We start from the raw sequence: 22,662 nt of genomic DNA, 5'->3' as shown, positions 1-22,662 counted from the left end.
CTTGCCCTTCGCAAGCGCGGGCGGGGCCGAGGCCGGGTCGCCTCGCCTCGCCTCGCCTGGGGCTGGCAGATGGACTCCGAGGGGGCGGGGCGGGGCCAGCGGCAGGAAGTCCCGCCCCGGAAGCGGCGCCGCTCAGGGCCATGGCGGCTCCCGGGCGGCGGTACGCTGTGCGGCTGTTCTCAACGCTGCAGTCCCTGCCTGCGCGCCGGGCCTTGCATGACGCGGCCCCGCCACGGGACGTGCTGCTCTTCGAGCACGAAGGGGGTCGCTTCTTCGCCGTCCTCGGGCTGTTCTGCGCTGGCCAGGGCGTCTTCTGGGCTTCCTTAGCCATTGCCGCCTTGGCCCGACCCCCGGCCCCCACTCGGCCTCCAGACGCCGAGTCCCCAGGCCGCGGCCGCCTGGACCTGCGCTCCGCGCTCTGGCGCTACGGCCTTGCCGTCGGCTGCGGCGCCATCGGTAAGGTGTGGGCTGCCTTCCCGGCATGGGTCGAGGAGGGCGGGCACAATCCTCTCTGCTTGGGCAAGAAGACTAAGGGGCTCCCGACCCTCCAGGATGGGCAGGCCACCCTCATAGGTGTGTGGTAACACTGGAGTTGGACGTCCCCGAGCGCCAAGCCCTCATACAGGTTCAGGCTGAAGTCTGCCTCTCACTCTGTGACCTCGAGCGAGTTAGTACTTACGCTCTGGACCCTGTTTTAAAATGGGGATGAACATCTATTAAGGCTGTTGGGAGGAATGCCTAATACATGATTGGGATATAAGAGGAGCTCAGTAAATGTTACTGTCATCACAATTTTTTTTCTTTTATTCGGGGGCACACTGTAAGGGTTGCTTCTTAGCTCTCCAGGGAAAACCCCAATCTTTGCTCTTCCTGCAGGTACTCTGGTACTTGGTGCTGGTCTTCTCTTTTCCCTCCGCTCTGTGCGCTCAGTGATGCTGCAGGCTGGAGGGAAGCAAGTAACCCTCACCACTCATGCCCCCTTTGGCTGGGGTGCCCATTTTACAGTGCCCTTGAACCAAGTATCCTGCATGGCCCACCGGGGTGAAGTCCCTGCCATGTTGCCTCTGAAGGTCAAAGGCCGACGATTCTACTTCCTCTTGGACAAAGCTGGACATTTCCCCAACACGAAACTCTTTGACAACACTGTGGGTGCCTACCGTAGCTTGTGAAGAAACCACCTCAGGTCACTCACCCCTCCCAGAGGGGAATCAAAACTGAACCTTAGGGATGGGGTGACAACCAGGGTCACACAAGAGGCGCAAAATTCATTAACAGCAAATAAAGGAGCAGTCATCCCAAGGGCAGCTACCTGTCAGTACCTCAGAGTTTTGATCCGTGTCTGTTTTGCCTTCACTCCTTACTCCCATCCACCCTACCTACAGTGCTTTACACCAAGAACTCAGTACTGAGATGAAGAAAGAAAGTAATATAATACTTCGGTACAAAAACAGCTGTAGGAAGAGGGGGTCTGTTAATCATGTTTCCCTCCTGGAGGGAAAACTCAGGCTCCCAGCCGTGTGGGCCATGTGGGGGCCATAGGACTGCAGGCACTTGGGCACGGAGTCTGGCGGCAGGAGTACTCTTTGGTTAGTCTTCAGGAATGGGAAAGGCGTGACCCAACAAGAGCATCTGTCTCAGAGCTCCACACAGGGTCCCCCCTCTCCAGAGGCCGGTATGGGGTGGCTTCAGACTTCCACTGCACGACCTGGAGCACCAAGACCACGCACCACAAAACCAGATGCACCCAAGAAGAGGTCTGTGGGAGACAGGAACAGGAGTGTGAGGAGTGGGCCCATCTCGAATCCAGTTCCACCCACATACCACTCGTAGCTGTTCAGTGTCAGGCCGTCAAGCCTTCAGCTCCTCTCAGCCCCTCACTGGTGGGCCAAGCTCAGAGTACACTGGTGAACACTCTTACAACTACGGATTCATTACGTGAATCTGTGTATCCCGCAGTCTCCACCCAGTCTTTCATATCCCAGGACCTCACTTCAGCATTGTGTAGGTTGGAGTAAAACTGCAGAGTGGTTCCAGGGGGTATCCATGGAGTTTTCTGGGCATCAGAGCAGCTGTGAGGTCAAAGAGACAGTTGTGAGAAAGGGGAGACATACCCTAAATACCCTTGTGCTCCAGTGCCCCTTTGAGAACTGATGGGGATATAAAACGGGGTGTAAAGGATCCCCTCTACAGAGGGAAGGTAGTCAGCCCCAGCCAGGCTTCCCTCCCCCTCCCATTACCTAGTTATGTTCAGGGAGATGATGGATTTGCAGAGGGAACTGGTGCCAAATCGAAGGATACAGGCAGACACTAAGACCAGGAAGATGGCTATAGCTGAGATGGCCAGTGCAATGCGGAGCCCTATCGGGCCTCTATAAGGAGGGAGAGAATAAACCTTGTGGTTGAGGTGGGACTCCTCCCACGTCAGCCCCTGGCCCTCAGAGTGGGCAGTCACCTGTGGCAATCCTCGATGCAGCTGCTGTAGACCCAGAAGAGCAGAAGCAGGAGACAGTAGAGGGCCAGCAGGCCAGAGGCCCCAGCCACAAAGTAGCAGAGAGATGGGGCCGAGGGTCGGGACAAGGCCAGGGAGGAGCCATTCAGGGCAGCCACACCATACAGGGGACAGCTGCCACTGAAGGAGCCCTGTGGAAAGAAGCTGCTGAGTCCTAGATTTCAGGCTAGTGACTCTGGGTGCAGGCTCATGGCAGGCGTTGGGGATAATCTAGACCAGGGCCGCCCTAGGGAGTTACTTGCGCATTGTCAGTTCCTGTTTCTGGGCCAGTAGATTAATGAGTCTGCTGGGGAAATCAAACCTGCAGTGAGTGGCCAGAAGGATCAGGAAATAGGCGGTAGTTATAAAATACAAAGAGCTTCAGAGGTGCCTCACAAGTTCTGGTCTCCCCTCGTGCAGAAATCCTAGAGTAGAACCAGAACTGTGTGACCTTCAGCTATCTCCGATGTTTTCTGATCTGTAAAACAGGCGTAATAGCGCCTACTTACAGGGATTAAACGAGCCTGTTTATTAACATGATTGCCTGGCTGCGATAAACACTCAGCCTAAACTTTTGGCTTCTGCTACATCACTGTTTTGCCATTTAACACATTCTGTTGCAACCATTTGGTAGTCTGATCATCTCCACTACACTAAGCTTTATTTCTTGGAGTAGCTTAGCACAGTAGTGTCTGATTTAGGGGGGCCTGGGCCAACTTGTTTCACAGCCAGGGTGAGGTTATGCAGAGGGAGTCACCAGGCCGGGCTATATTTGATGCTGTTAAGACTCTCCTGAGGACTCGTTCCTTTGCCCAGAGTATGACCTGGGCGGACGGATCGACAGAGCGCGTTTACCGCCGATGCAACGCCGCCGACGACCAGCCTCACCCGGCCCACCAGCTGAGAGGAGCAGCGCGCCAGAACCCCGCCGGCCCGGACAGCAGCGGACTCTCCGTGGCAGGATCGGCCTGCCCGCCCCCGCTTACCCGGCCCGACGGCCGGCCCCGTCCCGCAGCCGCACCTGGGTCCGGGTCAGCGCCGCGGCCGCCACGGCTCCGCATAAGAAGGCGGTAGCGAAGAACACGAGCTCGACGCGCTGCAGCCAAGGCAGAGCCATGGCTCCCTCGCCACCAGGAAGCGCCGCCGTGGGAGCCAACCGCCCAAGCCCCGCCTCATCCGGCGCGACCCACGAGCGCGGAGACGTCACTTCCGGGCGCGGGATTTATTTACAGAGGCCAGCGCCGCCTCAAAGCGGCAGGTACAGCGAGTAGTCCGAGAGCGCCCAGCGGCGGGCCGGGCGGCCGGTGCGGCCGATCATGGGCAGCTTCTGCACGTAACGAGAGGCCGGGCTAGGCCCGTACGGCGCGGGGAAGGCAGTCTGGAAGAGGCGCCCGCGGCATCGCCTCCCTGCTTGCCGCCCGGCGATGATGAAACGGAAGTGAGGGGCCCCGCGCGGGGCGAAACGGCTTTTCTGGAAGACGTCGCGGGTGCCGGCGCCCGGGCCCTGCTGCCGGGGCGCCCCCCGCGCCCGGTGCACGCGCGGCAGCGGCCTGCTCTCAGACGCGGCGGGCGCAGAGGCCGACGGGGGGCCTCCGCCCCGGGGGCTCTCGTCGCCCTGCGGGCTGACCATGGCGTTGGCGGTCAGCTGCGGCATCTTCCGCACCGAGTCCGGGGCGGCCGCCGGCTCCTTCTTGTCCCCAGGCGGTCGCGGGGCCGTGGGCGCGGGCTGACCCGTGCCAAAGCGGGTAGCCAAGCTGTCACCGAAGAAGGCGTAGAGCTCCCGGTAGATGTCCGCCAGGGTCACCGAAGCGGAAGGGGCCTCCGGCCCCGCGCCTCCTGGCGGCAGCGGGAGACCAGACCCAAAGCCTGGCTCTGCGCTGCCCCCGGAGGGAGACTCCTGCAGGAGAAGGCTGTCCCAGGGCAGGTCGTCTGAGCGCCGGCAACCCCTGCTGCCTGGCCCACCCTTGTTGGGCTCTGCTGCCTGGGCCTTCATCTTCAGCAGTCGTTCTACGGCCACCTGCAAGAGCAGAGGGACTAGGATACGAGGACCCTGGGCCTGTCAAGTGTCCCAGAGCAAGCCAGCTGAGCTGCTGTGCTCACGCAGGGAAGAGAGGCTGGAAGGGGCGGGCACTCACCAGAATGGCTCCATAGACTTTGTGCCCATCCGCTTTAACCTGGGCATTGGATACTGAATAATCATCTAGCACAGCCTGCAAATTTGTCCAGTAAGTGGACAGGTGTGGGTACAGGACTCGCTCTACTGCCTGGAAGGGAGAGAAGAATGCAGTGAGTGCCTCTTTTTTGCTTATTGCCTCCCAGGTACCATTTCCCCTGAAAGATCTACTTTTATCTCCGGTACTGAATTTAGGGCTCAATCCTAAATTCCCTGCTTGGCATATTCAGCGAACGTTTGGAAGCTCCTGGATGCCCAAGCCTTAATTAAGCACTGGGAACAAAGATCGGGTACAAAGACATACAAAACAAATACAAAGTGACCCCACTATCACTGACATATGTGCCAAAGGCTAAGAGGGTATAAGTAATGCCCCCTGGTAACAGAGAAATTTAGTGGCCAACTGCTACCCTATACAGCCAAGTAATGTCCTGGCGTAGATGTAACCTGGAACTCAGTTCAAACCACTTGTGCAAAAACAAACAACTGATCAGAGACCTGGACTCTGATTATATAATTTTAAATCCTATGTTTAATTTAGGTGAAAGCAATTAAGACTTCACAGAGTAGGTGACGTCTGTGACAGGCTTAGATGGATAAGTTCTTTGGTTAGCCACAGACTGAGAATTTGAAAATGTTGATAAAATTAACAAGTTCCTAGAAAAATAAAACTTAATGCTGATTCAAGAAAGATGAAAGCTTGGGACTTCCCTGGTGGTCCAGTGGTACAGAATCCGCCTTACAATGCAGGGGATGCGGGTTTGATCCCTGGTCAGGGAACTAAGATCCCACGTGCTGCGGGGCAACTAAGCCTCTGTGCCACAACTACTGAGCTCGCGCGCCTCAACTAGAACCCACGCGCTCTGGAACCCACGTGCCACCACTACAGAGCCCACACGCCCTGGAGCCTGCACACCACAGCTAGAGAGAAGCCCGCGTGCTGCAACGAAAGATCCCGTCTGCCACAACTAAGACCCAACGCAGCCAAAAATAAAGAAAGAAAGAAATCTTTAAAAAAAAAAAAAAAGAAATATGAAAGCTCAAATAATTCTGTAACCATAGTAGTTAAAAATAACCACAAAACACCATGCCAGAATTTACAGTCTACAGACATTCAAGGAAAAGAGCGTCTCAATAAAATAAAATTTAATTTAAAAATATAAAGTATAAAAAATAAATATTCCCTCCCTACCTCATCCCATAAAGCCAGTATAACCCTGATACTAAAACCATGTAAAGACAGTACGTGAGGAAACTTAATGATTGATTTCACTCATAAATAGAGATAAATCATTTAAAATTTTAGTAAAGGGCTTCCCTGGTTAAGAACCCGCCTGCCAGTGCAGGGGACACGGGTTTGAGCCCTGGTCCAGGAAGATCCCACATGCCACGGAGCAACTAAGCCCGTGCGCCACAACTACTGAGCCTGCGCTCTAGAGCCCACGAGCCACAACTACTGAGCCCATGTGCCACAACTACTGAAGCCCACGCACCTAGAGCCCGTGCTCCACAACAAGAGAAGCCACCACAATGAGAAGCCCGCGCACCACAGTGAAGAGTAGCCCCCGCTCGCTGCAACTAGAGAAAGCCCATGCACAGCAACAAAGACCCAATGCAAACAAAAATAAATAATAATTTAAAAAATAATAATAAAATAAAATTTTAGTAAAGCCAACAGTATATAAAAAATGTATTATATTCCAATAAAAGTTTTGCATTTTTTTAAAGACTATACCATGACTAAATTGAGTTTATCCTAGAAATGTAAAGATGGTTTACTATTAGAAAATCTATATAGGGAATTCCCTGGCAGTCCAGTGGTTAGGACTCAGCGCTTTCACCGCCAGGGCCGGGGTTCATTCCCTGGTTGGGGAACTAAGATCCCACAAGCTGTGTGATGCAGCCAAAAAAAAAAAAAAAAAAAAAGACTACGTATACAATTAATCACATTAACAGATAAAAGCAGGAAAACCTTAGGATCAATTCAAAAGATACCGAAAGACCAGGGCTTCCCTGGTGGCGCAGTGGTTGAGAATCTGCCTGCCAATGCAGGGGACATGGGTTCGAGCCCTGGTCTGGGAAGATCCCACATGCCACCGAGCAACTGGGCCCGTGAGCCACAATTACTGAGCCTGCGCGTCTGGAGCCTGTGCTGCGCAACAAGAGAGGCCGCGATGGTGAGAGGCCCGCGCACCGCGATGAAGAGTGGTCCCCACTTGCCGCAACTAGAGAAAGCCCTCGCACAGAAACGAAGACCCAACACAGCCATAAATAAATAAATAAATAAATAAAAGAACGTGAATTTCTTTAAAAAAAAAAGATACCGAAAGACCATTTGATAAAAGCTAACATAAAGTAATAATAAAACTAAGAATATAATTTCCTTAACCTGAAGAAGGTATCTATCTATAAACACACAAAGTAAACATCAGCCTAAATAGGAAAGGTTACTGTTAACACTTTTTTTAAAATTGGAAATGAGACAAGGATGCCCATTATCATCATATGTAAAATGATATTAGTGATCCTAACAATAAAATAATAAAAAGAAATTAAAGGCATTAGGTTTGGGAATTCCCTGGTGGCCCAGTGGTTAGGACTCCACACTTTCACTGCCAAGGGCCCAGGTTCGATCCCTGGTCAGGGAACTAAGATCCCACAAGCCACGTGGTGTGGCCCCCCAAAAAAAAAAAAGAGAATTCAAAATAAATAAAGGCATAAGTTTTAAAAAAGACAAAGCTGTCATTATTTGCTCATGATATGATCTACCTTAAAAACCCAGAATAATCCACAGTTAAAAATGATAGTTTAATAAAGTAGCTGAATCAATACACAAGTCAATTGTGTTTCTATACACCAGTAAGAAATTAATACCATGAAAAGAAGACACAATTACAACAGTATCAAAAATAGCAAGAACCTAGGAATAAACTGAATAAAGTATTTGTAGGTTCTCTTCAGGGAAAATTATGAAAGGATCCTGAAAGACAGTGAAAGACCTAAAAAAATGGAGAGAGATGACAGGTTCTTGGACAAGAAAGACTTTCTAACTACAAATGGGAGCTCTTACAGCTCTGCGAGAAAAGCCAGGGACCTCACCTTCCAGCCAAGGGCATGCAGCCCCACCACAGCCCCGTAGTGAGAGCAGAGAGGCCTCACAGGATCTGCCAAGACCTTCTGCAGGGAGAGCAGGATCTGCTGATAGAGGCCACTTACAAGGTCCCCATGAGTCCTGCGGGAGCAACATTGTCAGGGGAATGAGGCACAGCACTGCCCAGCTGGACTCAAGTCCCAGCACACAGAGAAAACAGCACCTGTATGGCACACTGGGGTGAGAGAAAGAGGCGTCTGGGCCGAGAGGCCCAGGACCTGAGGGCTGACGGACCAAACCCCTGGCACGTTCGTCACCCATTTGTAGAATCCCCGGGTGCCACGGCACACCAGCTCGGAAGATCGAAGGGAAGAGGCTCCCAACCTCTCAACAGAGAGCCTCAAAGCCAGAAGTTTCACCCCATCTACCCCAACCCACTCAGCTCTGCAGCAGTCCTGCCCTTTGATCAGCACTAGGCCCAGCAGCTACCAGAAGATGTGGCTGAGCAGGAGGGCAGCTCCATCCCGCAGAGTCCAGTGGTCATTCAGCGGGTTGATGGAGGCAGCCAGTGGCTCCAGGACACAGTAGAGGACACTGCCTACCAGGGAGCGGACATAGGGCCCCAGGCAGAGGTGTGGGTTCCGAACTAGGCTCCGTGCCACTTGCAAGAGCCGGTGTAGCTGCTCCAGGTCGTGGCTTACAGATTTCACCTGTCGGGAGGAGAGGGCTGCTTAGGGGGACACAAGGGCGCACAAGAGCCTGCTCTGGTGGCACCTGCCGTGAGCCCCACAGGCTGCTGCATCATCTCCTCCCCACGAAACATCCTCCCCTGCAGTCTGGTCACTTACCCCACTGACCACATAAACAAAGTACGGCAGGAGCGCTGCGATCTTCGAGTTGGTCTGCAAGTCCTGGAGAGCAACCTGAAATGGAAGGGGCCACACTGCACGGTCCACCAGCCCCAAGTATAAACTGACATTTTTTTTTAAAGAACAATTTAGCACCTATGTAGTAAAATTTTAAACGTTCAAACTCTGTGACTCAGCAATTCTACAAATTTAACCCACTACAAAAGAAACCCACTCACACATACCCACATACAGATAGCACTGTCTGTAATGTAATAATAAACTGAATACAACCTAAATGTCCAACATATTTTTAACTGAGTAAAGCAGTTATTCTAAAACCAGACGTTTAGTATAATACCACTGGTTGATGGTAAACTATGTATAGTTTATACATACAAAAAAAAAGGTGAGTGAGTGATTCTACAGAATTTCACTTTCTACTTTGTATGATTTTATATTACAGTACTTCTACTATAAACATATGCTGGTATTACTTTTTTTTTTTTTTTTTTTTGGCTGTGTTGGGTCTTAGTTGTGGCGTAACTGCTCCTCCCTAGTTGTGGCATGCGAGCTGAGTAGTTGCAGTACATAGGCTTAGTTGCCCCGTGGCATGTGGGACCTTAGTTCCCTGACCAGGTATCAAACCCATGTCCCCTGCATTGGAAGGCGGATTCTCAACCACTGGACCACCAGGGAAGTCCCCTGGTACTACTCTGATAAGCAGAAAAAAGAGAGTAGGTAAATGAGTAAAACCATCTTAGCCCTGAACCTCCACTACCTGTGCCCTTCCAACTCCTCTGGATAAAGACCCTAAGTTCAGGTTCTGTGAAAGCGGACAGCAGCTAGTGAGGAAGGAGCTCAGCTCCCAGGCCCCACGTCCAGCCACTGCACTGTTGCCTGGGGACCAGCAGCCAAGTTTCTAAGGCAGGGAAGTATAGTAACAACAGTCCTAACTTTGCAAGGGAAGTAACAGCAGCAGCCAGACATGGAAGATGTAAAACCCTCAAACAGAGAGAGGCCACATGGTCAAGCAGACCACCAAACTAGTCCTCATCTGACTCTGGACAGAAGAGGCCTGGCACGGGCACTGTCCAGCGGGCCCTGTGCAGCCCAAGAGGCTAAGGCAGCAGGGCTGGCATGAGGTCTGGCCAGGCACCCTAACCTGGCTCCCTCTACTTCCTCTTCTCCTTTCCCTCTCAAGTCCAGGCAAATGAAAGCTACCACGTGGATGCCCCATGTGGCTCCAGGTCAACAGATGCCCCAAAGGGTGGGCTCTGGATTAAGGCGTGGGGAGGCTGACCACCTGAGCCCCCCACAGGGCCCTGCTGAGCTGCCCATTCCCTAAGGAACAAGGGTTCCTACTAGAGTAGGCAGAGGAGTCAGCGCTGGCGGAGGGCCAGCCGCAGAGCAGCACGCCGCCACCAAGAGCAGCTTCTGCCCACATCAGTCACTCGGCGTTCAGAGGACAGAAGGAGGCATCTGAAGGAATTCCATGAGGATCTGAAAGTTGGACTTTGTGCCCCATTCAGGCCCACGTGCGCACCTTCATCAGCTGTGGGTCATCCCCCAGCACAGCCCGAGTCACCTGCTGGTAGTACTTGAGAAGGTCATCAGTCAGTGAGGACACAGCGCTGGGCACTGCCAGAGGGTGGGCAGAAGGTGGTCAGGGTGGAGCCCTGCCCTCTGCCAGCCTCCCCGCCTCCCCCCAACAACCACCGCCATTCCCACACCCCCACAGGGAGCCCGTTCCGACAGGATGCCCGGAGCACAGAGTTGCCAGCCCCTCTGAGCAGCCCGCTCAGCCCTGACCTTGCAAGCTCTCCACGCCCAGCTCTGTACACCGCCTCCCACCTGCCCTCTGCTGGGCAGACGCCTGCTTAGTCCCTGAGTTCCAAGGTCATAAGCCTCAGGCTCTGTGAAGCTCCATTCAGCAGACCCTGGAAGTGTGACACCTCAGGGACCCCAGCAAGCTGCCCAGACTTCTGTACTAGCATCCAACATGGCATCACGATCGGTCTTAAGTCTGGGGCGCTACCTCCAACTCTGAGGCCTCGGGGCAGGGAGCAGCACCCACGCAGGGCAGGCACCCCTCAGGCACGGAAAATTCTTGTCAGGTGAAGACTCAGAGGTGCAGAGGCACCACCCTCAGCTCCTAAGGGAGGGACGTCCAGGCAGAGGGCCCATTCCCCGCACTGCCCCTTACCCGATCCTTGAGGGGCCAGGTTCCCTTTGCCATCTAGGTAGGAGACATGAACTAGAACCAGAGCGGAGAGATGGGTCAGCCTGGGGTTCTGCCCCTTGTGATACCACCCACCCTTCTGAGTTCCGCCCCATCCACCAGCCAGCCCATCACCACTCCTCCGACAACCCAACTCCTGTGCCCACCCCATGCAGGACCCCGGCGGTCACCTCTCACAGCTGTCTCGGCGCAGCCTTTGGGGATGTTGGTGGCCAGGGCCAGCTCCACCAGGTTCACCTCTCGGTCCTCGGGGAAGTAGAGCTCACCCTCCCTGGCAGGGCGCAGGGGCAGCGCCTCCTGGGACCCATAACCACACACAGCCTGAGTGAAGAGACGATTGGGCCGAATCCAGGGAGGGAAGAGGTGCTCTACCGACCAGGGCACGGAGCCTATGTTTGCGGGAAGTCCAGAGGTCCTGAGAAGAGGGGGGATGCCCGGGGATCCAGGCCCTTCACTGGGAACTTGGCTGGAGCATCCGGTATTCGCTGAGTCAAGGAGTAGAATGCGGTCCCTCCTCACGGTTCCACAGGGACTCAGAACCCCACCCCCAGGCTGCTGGTCCTCCACCTCACCCGTGCCCAACTTTGAAAACCCTCTTCTCTTCTAAACATGATCTTCCTCCCTGGACCCACCGCCCCGGAACAGCTATGCAGGACATTCTAACCCCTACACTTGTGCTCAGGCCCCTCCCTCACCCAGAATGCCCTCTTTTCCTTGTGACTTAGTCTAATCCCAGCCTCCCTTTCAGGTTCAGCTCAAGTTCCATCTCTTCCAAGAAACCTTCCCTAACCTCCTGGCCTCCGTGGCCACCTCTCCCTCTCTGAACTCCTGGCCCTTGGGGGCTGGGCCCAGCACATGTGCTGTGGTGGCTGTGACCTTCCCTCGTGTGTGCACTGGGTCTTCACATCTCGCTGCACTGCCAGCCCTGAGCTGGGCGTGCAGGAGGGCTCGTGCCAACTGAGCCTTCCGCAGCCGGCATCCCACTCACCTCCACACTGCTCCATCTGAGGGCCCTGTTAAAATCCTCGACAGTCAGCTTCCGCCGTTTGGTGTGTTTCATGAATTGAGAGCTATTCTGGGAGGGGAGGAACAGAGTCAGTCAAGCGACAGGGAACCGGGGGCAAACAACTCCCAACGTCACATCTCCTCCCTGTGACTCAGTTTCTCACGTGCAGGATGTGACTATGAACCTGCCTGGCCTGCTCAGCAGGTGTGTGGTAAGCAGCACACGAGGAGATGCCCAGCAAGCGCTTTGTTCGCCGGAAGCCCAGCTGGCTGGAAGCGGGCTCTGGAGAGGGCGGGCACCGCCTCCACTGCATTCCCTCTGAGCAGGGAGTAGGTGCCTGACATATACTTGCTGAATAAACCCCTGGGGGAGGGGGCAGTCAAAGGGAGGGACAAGGAGAGGGGGAGTGTACCTGGGTGGCCTCTCTGAGACGGTAGCACACGTCCTCCGCGAGCAGGGCCGCCACCTCATCGCTCAGCTCCAGGCCTGTGCTCTCTGCCATGAGCCGGACGGACTCCCGAGGGATCTCCACGAACCGCCGCTCTTCTCGCTCCGACATGGCCCCGATGGAGCTGGGAGCGGGGAGGGAAGTGTGAAAGGCCAGCCCAGGCTCCCACAGAGCCTGGGAGCCTGACTCAGGGCCCTCGAAACCAGTCTTGCTGCTCTTGCTCTGGAATCCCTGAGCAAGGAGTCACAATGGCTCTGAGTGTCCAGGTGAGGAAACCTGAGGCTCAGAGCAAGAAACAGACTTGAGCTGGACGAGAGGGCAGACAACAGTGCCACCTGAGAAACTGCCTGGCCTTGGGTTGCACAGAACTGGGTCCCAGCCCTGCTCTACCACCTCCGATGTGAACCTGGCTGAGACCCTCATCAGCCTGAGCCCTGGTAAAATAGTGGCAATAATCCCTGCCCTCCCTAACTCACAGGGTTGAGGTGAGGATGAAAGGAAATGAGGTAGGAGAAACTCAGGGTCTAGAATGCTACACAAATGGAAAATGTTACAATCACTACTAATAAACAAAAACTTCATGCCTTCTTCCTTCTGCTCCTTGCTACAACCGCTACGGACTAAACACTGATGAAAAGACTACTTTTACCCTGACAGTCCCTTGCTCAAAACTCTTCAATACTTCTCCACCACTCATAAAAGGAAAGTCCCAACTCCCTGGCTCAGCATACCGTGTTTGGTCCCAAATCCCCACAGCTGATCAAGCTGACCCGTCCCCCCAGTAAGGCCGCCTCGTGTCTTCCAACCTGCCTTGCGCCCCACTGCCAGGGCTTGGGCTGGTCTGTCCCCCACCTTACTCCAAGACCCCACACCCTCCTCTTTCTTTCCTAAGGCAGAAGCAGTCTGTCCTTTGAGGTCTTCCTGCCCTATGTGCCATCTGGGACTGTCAGGCTTTTAGTAGCTGGGCTTTCCGCCCATGTGTCTGGTCTTCCCCAGTTTGGCTATGAGCCCTAAACGCAGGAACCTGCTCTTCCGTTCACAGGATATGGCAGAATAAGAAGGCACGAAAACAGCAGCTGGTGACTACTCCACCAGCACAGCCCACAATTAGAAGGTTGGCCCTCACGGACCAAAGTGAGGCATCAGCACCATGGGCAGCGACGCCCACCCAGCTTCACAGTGACCCACCCAGGCACTGCCCCACCACTCCTGACAAGGCTCAGTGGGTCACCAGTGACCTCCAGGTCCCTAAATCCAGTGGGCACCCTACCTGGTCTCCCTGCAGCATTTCTCCCAATGGCTCCTCATTGCCTTTGGAATAAAAAACTAACCTGTGCCATGGCTCCAAGGCCCCGCATGTGTGGCTACATCTGCAAACACCTCTTTCCACTCTCTGGTGTTCTGCATACCCGTGGCCTCTTTCCATTTCCTCAAAAACACCTTATTTCAGGACGTTCATACATAGTTTCCTGCACTTGAAACGCTCTCCTCCTCTACCCCCAATCCCTTTGTCCAGTGAGCTCCTAGTCGCTCCTTCAGATCTGTCTCAAATGTCACTTGCTCAGGGAACTCGTCTCAGACCCCCACCATGGGCCAGTACTTTACCTCCCAAAGCAGTTAACAGTTTGTAATTATATACTTGTGTAACTTCCCGATGAACACCTACCTCCCCACTAGATTGTAAGCTCCACGCCAGCAAGGATCATGCCTTTTTGCTCACCTTTGCATCCCCAGCTGTCAGGCACTGCGTCTGCACATAACACGCCCTCAATAAACACTTGCTGAAAAAACGAATAAAGAATAGCGATTTTTCTAAGCACATGCTACGCCTGAGGCATCGAGCTAAGTGCTTTATATGGCTTACGCCTCATTTTGTCCACATTAACAATGAGGTAGGTATTATGTAAGTATTATGTCTATTTCACAGCCAAGGAAATCAAAGCTCAAAGAGGTTAAATGTTAAATGACTTTCCCAAAATCATCTGGCGAGCACTACCTGGGTAGGGAGCAAGAACTCAACTATCGTTCTAATCATGAGGAGCGGCGGGCTGTGTGGGGAACAAGGCCTGGATTCCCAGCCAGGAGACTTGGCGTTGGAAACCCGCCAATGGATAATTGTTAAGCTTCTTTCTCCACCTGTAAAATGGGAGCACGAAGTCCTGCCCACACGGAAGGCGCCGAGGGGTTTTCCCTGTTACGTGCCCACATTACAATCCACAAAGTCCGGGCTCCGACCAAGGTCTCCCGCTCTTCAACCTCCTCTCCTCTACATCCTCAGCCACTAGCCATACTGTTAACGAGGCGTGGGAACTGACCTCTACCGGTCTCCGTGATGCGCATCCTCCCACCCAGCCTCGCTTCATCCTAGATCTAGAGGTGGTGGGGTACGGGGGAGGAGGTCAGAGGTTACCGAACTTGGGTCACGTGGTCAGCGAAGGGGGCGGGCCCCCAGCGGAGCTGGCTCCCAGGCCGGTGAGCGCGCGGCCCACAGCAGGACGGGCCTTCGAGGGCCTGCTCACCTGAGGGCTCCGGCACGGCGAAGGCGGTTACCGAGACGGCGGTAACGGTGACGGTGACGGTGGTGGCAGCGGCACTGGCTCCCACTCACCCAGCTCGCACTAATTCCCTCTCTCGGCGCTCAGGCTCCTCCCTCTACAAACACAGCCAATCGACGAGCGCCTTGAGGAGTTCCCGCCCACCAGAAGACTACCCGCTACCCGATTGGCCACTGTGATGGCGCTGTAAAAGGCTCAGGGCGCCAGAGGTCACGTGATGCTGAAGACTCGCGCTTCTTAAAGCAACAGCTCTTGGGAGCTTTGCGGCGTGTGTATGGTTCGGTGTACGTTTTAATAACCATGTTCTCGAGGAAAGTGTACGCATTCCCTTGTCTACTCCTGAGTTTCAGAGCACTTGCATTTACACGAATGCATTGATGCTTTAGACTTTGGCGTCTGCGTTAGTTTTGCTGCCCGCTTGGTGGGGATCAGCTTACCTCTCCCACATCACCTGCCACTTCCCCTTCCGGAAGGTTGGATGGGGCTCTCAGTAGGTATTCTCTGCCGGTAAAAGAGTCTTCTGACTGGGCCAAACACACCCCGTGCAAGCTCTAGACTCCAGGGCTCTACCCATTCGGACACCCTACCTCGTATACTCCCCATTTCTGTCCAATAAGCCAAATATAAGCCCTCACCTACCTCGCACACTTCCCTGACCGTCTTAACACGCACACGCTTTCCCGAATTGGGACAGTTCTCAATTGAAAAGCAGTGGGCTTAGTGAGTCAGACCGACACGGGTTCAAACTCCAGATACTGCTTTTGAGCAAATCACCTAAGCGCATTTCCCCCATCTACAAAGTGGAGTGATAATACCCACCTCACAGGGTTATTGTAGATTAAATGAGATAAAATGTAGATTGACAGTTGGTAGTTGAATTTTCACTCACACATCACGGGGCAGACAGTGAATTAATTCCTTTATGTTCATCCAAGATGGGACCATTTGCAATGGTCTATTATAGAAAGGAGCTTTCTGTAGGGGAGCATGAATGTATACATCCTTGCCCTTCTCCCTCTCAGGGTTAGATGCTGCTGCTTCTAGAAAAGAAGATCCTCTGAGACCAGAGCTGAGAAGGCCAGATGGACGGGACTGGGGTTGCCATAGAAACACCACCTAAGGGGACTGTGGCCCTGCTGAGTCTCTTCCAGTCATATTCAGAATGATACTTGGAGTAGTTTCAGGACTGTGCTTGGTCACTGGAGTGTCTGCCCACCTATGCATGAAGGGAAGGGGGGGCTCCTCTAAGGTTCTGAGTCTGAGATCAGCTCAGATCGCCTGGCTGCTGGCAGACCTCCTTGCAAAGGTGTTATTGGTAGGGACAGCCACTGGCAACCTTGGCAGCGTGAGACAATGAAGAGAGGATGGCCTGCAGGCCTGTAGGATGCCGTAAAGCTGTATGCAAGCTGTCTGGGGCTGATGTGCCTCCAGCTTGAGTCAAAGCAGTAATGAGACCCACATGGCCATAGATGGGAGAAAGGTGGCTCCCACTCACTCCCCAGCCACCCAATGCCTGGCAAGAAAAGCTATGATGGTCTTAGAGTTAGACGATTAAAAAAATTTTTTTAAATAACAGCTACACTACTCATTAGTTGTGTGACCTTAGGCATGTTTAGTTCATCCCTCCGACCTGTTTTATCATCTGTCAAGTGGGGTGACAGAATGTTACATGGAACTGTTGTGAAAATTCAATAATGTGTGTAAAGGATTTAACACGTTACCAGGCACATACTCCTGTCACTATTAAGCCTATGACCTCTTTAAGAGGCTGTAACTTCCTGGGAATTCCCTGGTGGTCCAGTGGTTAAGACTCTGTGCTTTCACTGCTGAGGGCCTGGGTTAAATCCCTGGTCAGGGAACTAAGATCCCAAAGCTGCATGGCCAATAAAAAAAGAGGCTGTAACTTCCAGACTCGCCTAGTACCAAACCTTAAAAGATCAGAAGAGTCCAGGACCATCTCCAGGCCATCCCCACTTACTCGCTTCCCCATCCAGTGCCAGCCTTCTCAGTGCCACACCCCATATCCTCACCAGCAGTTCCATGAGCTGCTTCTCTGTCCATCAGTCTCTTCCTTCTGGCCTGGTTTTACTACTGGGGTATCCCCGACACAATTTACAGATGCATGATTCCATTTGAGAACTTGGGAAGAACTTTACTTTCAGTGAGACACGTTTAGGGCCTAGGCAAAATCCCTGCAACTTGTGTAATCAACTCTGTAATCAACTCAGTGTTGGGAAGTGGTTTCACAACTTGAACATTGTTTCCGTGGCAAAATTCATTGCAAATCCAGCACAGAAACTTTCCTGGGTTCAACACACTTGGGAAAACTGGCAGAGTGCTGAGAACTGGAGATACAAAAGTCAAAGGGATGCATATGAATCTATAATTATCTCAATAAAGTAACTGAAATTTTATGTAATAAAAAAATGGAAAGGGAGACAAGAAGGAAATAATGTGTTTTGTGACATACTTTAGAGGTATGAATGGAAGAGCCTACCTCCGTCCAGGAGTGGTGAGGCGAGGGGAAGGGAAACACATTCAAATGCCTTTTCCTTACCAGGTTAAAGGCAGTATTCTGGATGCTTCATAACAGGTCTGGACCTTGGCACGGTTGACATTTGGGGCCAGATGATTCTTTGTTGTGGGGTGGCTGTCCTATACATTGTGGGATATTAGCAGCCTGCCTGGCCTCTACTCATTAGAAGGCAGTCGCATCCCCACCCAGTTGTGACAACAAAAAATGTCATTGCCAAATGTCCCCTGGGGGCCAAGATCACCCCAGGTGATAATCACGGCTTTATATGCACCATATAACAATAATTATAATTAACAGTTGAGTACCTATCATGGGCCAGGCTCTGTGCCAGCCACTTGCACATACAATCTCTGATACTAGCAGCAACTATCCAAAGAGGGTTATATGATCATTTTACAATGAGGAAACACAAGGTCACCCAGCTAGGACTGCAACCCAGCTCTGTATCAACCCAAATACTGTGCTTTCTACTACACAGCTCTGTTTCCCAAGGAGGTCAAGGAAAGCTTAAAAAAAAAAAAAAAAAATTGACTGAGATTTGATAGATTCCTAGGCAGCAAGCAGGTAGGTTGGGAAAAGGCATTCCAAGGTAGACAAATAGTACTGCAAAGACATAGTGTGAGGGAGGGTAGCATGTCTGCTTAATCTTATTTCGTGTATTTCTGTTGTGTTACCCTAAGGAGATTATGAGCCCTTTCACATCTTCAGTTCAGTTTAGTATAATAATTGATAAGCAAATAAAGGCTGTAGTTTATGTGCCCATCCTAAGAAGGGCTGGGACCCCACAATCTGTACCATTACTGTCCTATTATTCACCTCTCCCTACCTGCTGTCTCCTCTTCCCTCTCCTCAGCTATACTCTTGGTTATTTTTAAGGCTGGGGAAAGGGCAAATACTCTGAAACTAGACTGGGGCTTAGGACTTCCCTGGTAGCGCAGTGGTTACGAATCTGCCTGCCAGTGCAGGGGACACGGGTTCGAGCCCTGGTCCGGGAAGATCCCACATGCTGCAGAGCAACTAAGCCCGTGCGTCACAACTACTGAGCCTGCGCTCTAGAGCCCACAAACCACAACTACTGAAGCCCATGCACCTAGAGCCCGTGCTCCACAACAAGAGAGGCCACTGCAATGAGAAGCCCGCGCACCGGAACGAAGAGTAGCCCCCGTTCTCCGCAACTAGAGAAAGTCCGCACGCAGCAACAAAGACCCAACACAGCCAAAAATAAATAAATAAATAAATGGACTAGGGCTTAGAGTGGCTCTAATGATAGTATCATTTGCTGGAAGCCAAAGACCCAACACTAGCGCCTTCCCTTTAGTGAGGTCAACTTTAGACCTTGGCAAAAGGGTTAGTCAGATCCCCTGGTGGGTGAAGCTAGTTAAGGCATCAGGCCAAGAAAAGAGGGGCTAGCAAGCAACTGGTCCTCCAGCCTTTTCAAAAAAAGAGTTGTTCTGGGTCTTCCCTGGCGGTCCAGTGGTTAAGACTCTGCGCATCCACTACAGGGGGCGCAGGTTCAATCCCTGGTCGGGCAACTAAGATCGCACATGCCGCACGGCGTGGCCGAAAAAAAAACCAGACTTGTTCTTACCAAAGAAAGAAGGAGATGACACTTCCAAGAGAATCAAGGACCTTTTATGGTTAGAACACAGAGTCAGAAATCTGGGAGTGGCTGCTAAGCCACAAGAAGAGCCAGATGTCTTCTGAGGACAGGAAACCTTCCTTGCCTCCTCCACAGCAGCCAGACTGGGCCTCTGGACAACACGGGAAGTGTGACAGTCACACCTCCTGGATAAGGACCAAACAAGGTAGGACGTCATGGTGCTCAGCTCACAAGCCCTGCCGAGAACAGGAAAAGCACACTGGTTAGGCCCAGAGCTTGGGGCAGCCCTAACCATCGACTTCCCATCCCAAGAGGCACATGTCCTTGGTCTTCCAAGCAGATAACAGGAGAGTTTCCGTCATCTGTGGTTCAGGCATTAAATCCCATATCCACCCCCTGCACCCACAAACCCCTCCTCCAGGAAATGACCCTGACACTCACCCAAGTAATCATCCATCAGGGAGCCGATAGCAAACTGCAGAAGGAAAATGGAAATGAAGGAAATGAAAATGGAAAAGGAAATGAAGCCAGAGCAAGCAGAGAGCTATCCTCTAACCCTCAGCCTCAGGCCTTCTGCCCACCCATTTCTTCTTCCAGGCAGAAGAGCACAAAACCCCCAGGAACTCTGGGTAGGCAGAAATCATCAGCTCTGTCTGGTAGAGGCAGGCAAGAGACTCACAATGTCATTCTTATCCACACGGGTCCCCACAATCTTCAAGCGGATCTCATCGTCCTGCTGAATCACAATGTCCTGGGGAGGAGGGAACAGTATCCTCAGACACCCCCAGGCCAGTACTCTCCCTCGGAGTGGCTCATTCTCTTGTCCCTCTCACTGACTTCTTCCCACCCACTTACCTCATCCATTGTCTTGTAACATGGTGGGTTGGAGTTAGGATCAAACTCCATCTCTGACGGGATGGACTGAAAGGAAGGTGAAACTGGGTAAGAGTACTTTAAAAGGATGCTTCAACAGATGCTCATGATACCCGTCTCCTCCTTAGACCCAGCCAGGGTGCCTAGACTTACATGTCGAGAGATGAAGCAGGACATGGGCCCAATTTCTGTGAAGAGTCCAACCTAGAAGGGAAATGAGTGACCTTGCTTTTTCTTTTGTCCCCCAAAGTCTTCTAAGCTTCCCGTCCTTATCTGGTCCCTAATATCAATAATATTCTTCATGTTTTGAAACCACTCTGAAGTTTGGCATTTGTTTTCATTTCTTTCTTTTTTCCAAGCTTTCGTTTTAAGTTAAGGAAGTGTAGTGGTAAACAGCTGAGGCCTAGAACTTGTCGGAACTTGGGATTTGAACACCTGTTGGCCACATGACCTTGGCCAGCAGACAACTTCTCCAAGCTTCAGCCTGGAGAAAAAAAGCACAGGGATAAAAGCACTCACCTCACAGAGTCACTGTGAGGCTTTGCACATTACCTGGCCCAGAGGAACTACTCAATCAATGGAGGCTACTATTGTTTTGACTATCAATAATGACTTACATGCCCCTGAGTGAGGCAGAGCAAGATTACCATACCATTTGACAGGTGAGGAAGCTTGAAGCACAAAGAAGTGATGTGGCCAAAGACACAGAGCTATTAACAAGTCGAGTTGGGATCCATCCCAGATCTTCTAAGGGACGGACCTTTCCACTACCCCCCCTGATGGTCTTACCTTGTTGACCTGAGTGACAACGGCATCCACGACCTCCCCTTTAAAGGGTCGGAAAACAATGGCCTTGTACTTAACTGGATAAAGGACAAAGCCTCGGCCTGGCTGGATCACACCAGCACCGATATTGTCGATGGTGGTGACAGCAATTACAAAGCCATACCTGCAAGGAGGATGAGAAAGAGAAAGGCACTGTGTATGGAAAAGCCTCTAAAACCATCTGCCACAAGAGACACTGAGCCTGGGGGTAAAGGGGCGGCACAAAGGGGAAATAGATGGCACCCCTGCCCCACAGAGCTTAATAATCAAGAGAGGAGACACGACAATGATCAGCATCTAAAATGCCAAATGCTGCTCTCGTAATTTCACAATAAATGTCCAAAAGGGCTGCAGTCCTTGAGCCAAGAGACCTCAATCTTGGAGATGCCTCAGAATCACCTGGGAGAAACTTATTAAAATGCATGTTCCCAGGCCTTCCCCCAGAAAGTCGTGATGCTGTAGGGATGAGATGAGGCTCAGGAACCTGTATGTTCCAAGAACACCCCAAGTTACTCTGATGCTGGAGGCCCAAGTACTCTATAGCCCTGCTCATCCTCACTCATTTACATCACCGTGTGCGAGGCTCCTCCGTGCAGAGCCCAGAGATGGTCAAGTCTCAGTCCTCTTCCTTCCTCCCCCTAACTCTCAATCTGCTTTTTCCTGCTCACTCGTTCATTCAACAAACCTTTAGTGAGGCCCAAGATGTGCCATGCCAGGTCCCTGGGATTGAGAAAAAGAGCAGAATCAAAAGAGACTGTGAGCTCCACAAGGGCGGACCTCATTCTATCTTTTTCACTGCATTGTTCCCAGTGCCTGACACAGAGCCTGGCACACAGCTGGAGCTTTAGAAATGTTTGCAGAGTAAATGAATGACCAATCTTGGCTGAAGGAAGAGAGCTCCGTTATCCAGCTTCGCAGAGGGAATCGTGGGAACCCAAACCAGGAAGCATCTAACTGCCTGGGGCTCCTGGGAGGGTGAGAGGGCTCGCCAGGGTAGGTAGCAGAACCTTTCAGGATGTGTAGGAGTTGGGGAGGGGATGCAGGCGTAGGGAGACGTGTGCTCACTGCTTAGGCGGCACGGAGGGCGCGACACTCACTTGCCGGTGCAGGTCCCCTCCACCTCGGTGAAGAGCTTTTGCTTCACCGTGTTGAGCAGGTTGGGGCCGAAGTAGCGTGGGTGCAGCAGGATCTCGTGCTCCAGGGAGATCTGCGGGGAAACGGGGATGGAGACCAGGCTAGAAGCGGCAGGAATGTGAGGCAAGAAGCGGCCCCTAGTCCCGGTCCTCCGCTTCTCTCCTCCTCTCGACCCTGCCCTCGCCGCCACCCCGTGCCCTGCTCACGTGGTAGAACATCTTCCCGGAGGAGGCTGGACAGCAGCCGGGCCTACAGCTGCGGCGGGAGCGGAGCCTCCAGACCGACCGGAAATACAGCAACTACCCCAGCCCGCTTCCGGGACTGCCCCGGAGAAGTGGGAGGGACTCGCCTCCTCCACGGACCCCATTGAGCCTCGCTGTCGTGGGCGGGGAATCCGTGAAGCTCCTCCCCTCTGTCCAGCCCAACAGCGGTCGAAATGCCAGACTCCCGCAGATTATCAGTGTCCGGCGTAGACTAGATGCTCAGTAAATCCTTTTAAAAGGCATTGATTAATTAACGAGAGATGGCATAAATAAAGCGCTTTAGCAGAATCTATTCATTCAGCAAATAGTTGAAGACTGCTTTCACATAGCAAGCATAGTAAGTAGCTGTTCTTATCTCATTTAATCCATACAGCAACCCCACCAGGCAGGCTTTGTTATTACTCCCACTTACAAAGAAGGTCCCAGGCTCAGAAGGTTGAGGTCACTCAGGGTCGGGATTCAAATTCAGAATGCCTGACTCCAAGACTCTTGCATATTCAGGCATTCATTGCCTGGCTCTGGTAGTTTAGAGATGAAACCCGCAAAGTCAGAGCCCAGAAGGCAGCGCCCCCTCCAGGTG

General features: G+C 52.6%; 4 protein-coding genes across 13 annotated transcripts; 1 reads left to right on the top strand and 3 right to left on the bottom strand.

Moving 5' to 3' along the window:
- The first annotated feature begins 112 nt into the window (after positions 1-112).
- On the top strand, positions 113-1,318 carry TMEM223 (transmembrane protein 223). Its single transcript, XM_082477955.1, has 2 exons — positions 113-456; positions 877-1,318. Exons 1-2 carry the CDS (start codon positions 141-143, stop codon positions 1,167-1,169), a joined length of 609 nt encoding a protein of 202 aa, XP_082334081.1. The 5' UTR covers positions 113-140; the 3' UTR covers positions 1,170-1,318.
- A 93-nt stretch (positions 1,319-1,411) lies between these two features.
- TMEM179B (transmembrane protein 179B) lies at positions 1,412-3,703 on the bottom strand. Of its 2 annotated transcripts, XM_082477953.1 has the most exons (6): positions 3,475-3,703; positions 2,811-2,913; positions 2,453-2,640; positions 2,238-2,369; positions 1,991-2,069; positions 1,412-1,756 (listed from the first exon to the last, which is right to left on the bottom strand). In XM_082477953.1, the coding sequence occupies exons 1-6, from the start codon at positions 3,603-3,605 to the stop codon at positions 1,595-1,597; spliced, it is 795 nt and encodes a 264-aa protein (XP_082334079.1). In that variant the 5' UTR covers positions 3,606-3,703; the 3' UTR covers positions 1,412-1,594. The 2 variants fall into 2 exon arrangements, with proteins under 2 accessions (XP_082334079.1, XP_082334078.1); XM_082477952.1 differs by lacking the exon at positions 2,811-2,913 and having other exon boundaries at positions 3,510-3,646.
- Positions 3,692-14,955, bottom strand: TAF6L (TATA-box binding protein associated factor 6 like). Of its 9 annotated transcripts, none has more exons than XM_082477915.1 (12): positions 14,816-14,955; positions 13,963-14,077; positions 12,261-12,420; positions 11,831-11,917; positions 11,013-11,163; positions 10,807-10,857; positions 10,147-10,241; positions 8,601-8,675; positions 8,242-8,462; positions 7,761-7,893; positions 4,624-4,752; positions 3,692-4,505 (listed from the first exon to the last, which is right to left on the bottom strand). In XM_082477915.1, exons 3-12 carry the CDS (start codon positions 12,405-12,407, stop codon positions 3,735-3,737), a joined length of 1,860 nt encoding a protein of 619 aa, XP_082334041.1. In that variant the 5' UTR covers positions 12,408-12,420; positions 13,963-14,077; positions 14,816-14,955; the 3' UTR covers positions 3,692-3,734. The 9 variants fall into 9 exon arrangements, with proteins under 9 accessions (XP_082334041.1, XP_082334037.1, XP_082334038.1 ...); XM_082477911.1 differs by having other exon boundaries at positions 14,017-14,077; positions 14,816-14,954; XM_082477912.1 differs by lacking the exon at positions 14,816-14,955 and adding an exon at positions 14,612-14,768 and having other exon boundaries at positions 14,017-14,077.
- Positions 14,956-19,003: 4,048 nt separating this feature from the next.
- Positions 19,004-22,179, bottom strand: POLR2G (RNA polymerase II subunit G). The gene is made up of 8 exons (XM_082477957.1): positions 22,026-22,179; positions 21,783-21,892; positions 20,650-20,809; positions 20,014-20,064; positions 19,843-19,908; positions 19,667-19,738; positions 19,429-19,462; positions 19,004-19,223 (listed from the first exon to the last, which is right to left on the bottom strand). The coding sequence occupies exons 1-8, from the start codon at positions 22,035-22,037 to the stop codon at positions 19,210-19,212; spliced, it is 519 nt and encodes a 172-aa protein (XP_082334083.1). The 5' UTR covers positions 22,038-22,179; the 3' UTR covers positions 19,004-19,209.
- Positions 22,180-22,662: the final 483 nt, after the last annotated feature.

This window comes from Balaenoptera physalus (genome assembly GCF_965194825.1).
Source record: "Balaenoptera physalus genome assembly, chromosome: 10".
NCBI lineage: Eukaryota > Metazoa > Chordata > Mammalia > Artiodactyla > Balaenopteridae > Balaenoptera > Balaenoptera physalus.
Note: the sequence above shows the minus strand (reverse complement) of the source record. Positions and strands in the feature narration are given on the sequence as shown.

What these genes read in the sequence shown, in the direction of transcription:
- TMEM223 (XM_082477955.1), top strand. Translation starts at nt 141, where the DNA reads ATGGCGGCTCCCGGGCGGCGGTACGCTGTGCGGCTGTTCTCAACGCTG. An exon ending in CGTCGGCTGCGGCGCCATCG is followed by an intron (nt 457 to 876) that starts GTAAGGTGTGGG and finishes CTCTTCCTGCAG; the next exon opens with GTACTCTGGTACTTGGTGCT.
- TMEM179B (XM_082477953.1), bottom strand. Translation starts at nt 3,605, where the DNA reads ATGGCTCTGCCTTGGCTGCAGCGCGTCGAGCTCGTGTTCTTCGCTACC. An exon ending in GGGGCCGGCCGTCGGGCCGG is followed by an intron (nt 2,914 to 3,474) that starts GTAAGCGGGGGC and finishes GTTCTACTCTAG; the next exon opens with GATTTCTGCACGAGGGGAGA. An exon ending in TGCATCGAGGATTGCCACAG is followed by an intron (nt 2,370 to 2,452) that starts GTGACTGCCCAC and finishes CCCTCCTTATAG; the next exon opens with AGGCCCGATAGGGCTCCGCA.
- TAF6L (XM_082477910.1), bottom strand. Translation starts at nt 13,722, where the DNA reads ATGGAAAGAGGCCACGGGTATGCAGAACACCAGAGAGTGGAAAGAGGT. An exon ending in ATGACCCACAGCTGATGAAG is followed by an intron (nt 8,676 to 10,146) that starts GTGCGCACGTGG and finishes CTTCCATTTCAG; the next exon opens with GTTGCTCTCCAGGACTTGCA. An exon ending in AAGTCTATGGAGCCATTCTG is followed by an intron (nt 4,506 to 4,623) that starts GTGAGTGCCCGC and finishes CTGCTCTTGCAG; the next exon opens with GTGGCCGTAGAACGACTGCT.
- POLR2G (XM_082477957.1), bottom strand. An exon ending in GAGGGGACCTGCACCGGCAA is followed by an intron (nt 20,810 to 21,782) that starts GTGAGTGTCGCG and finishes TCCTCCTTGCAG; the next exon opens with GTATGGCTTTGTAATTGCTG. An exon ending in TTGTCACTCAGGTCAACAAG is followed by an intron (nt 20,065 to 20,649) that starts GTAAGACCATCA and finishes TTTCCCTTCTAG; the next exon opens with GTTGGACTCTTCACAGAAAT.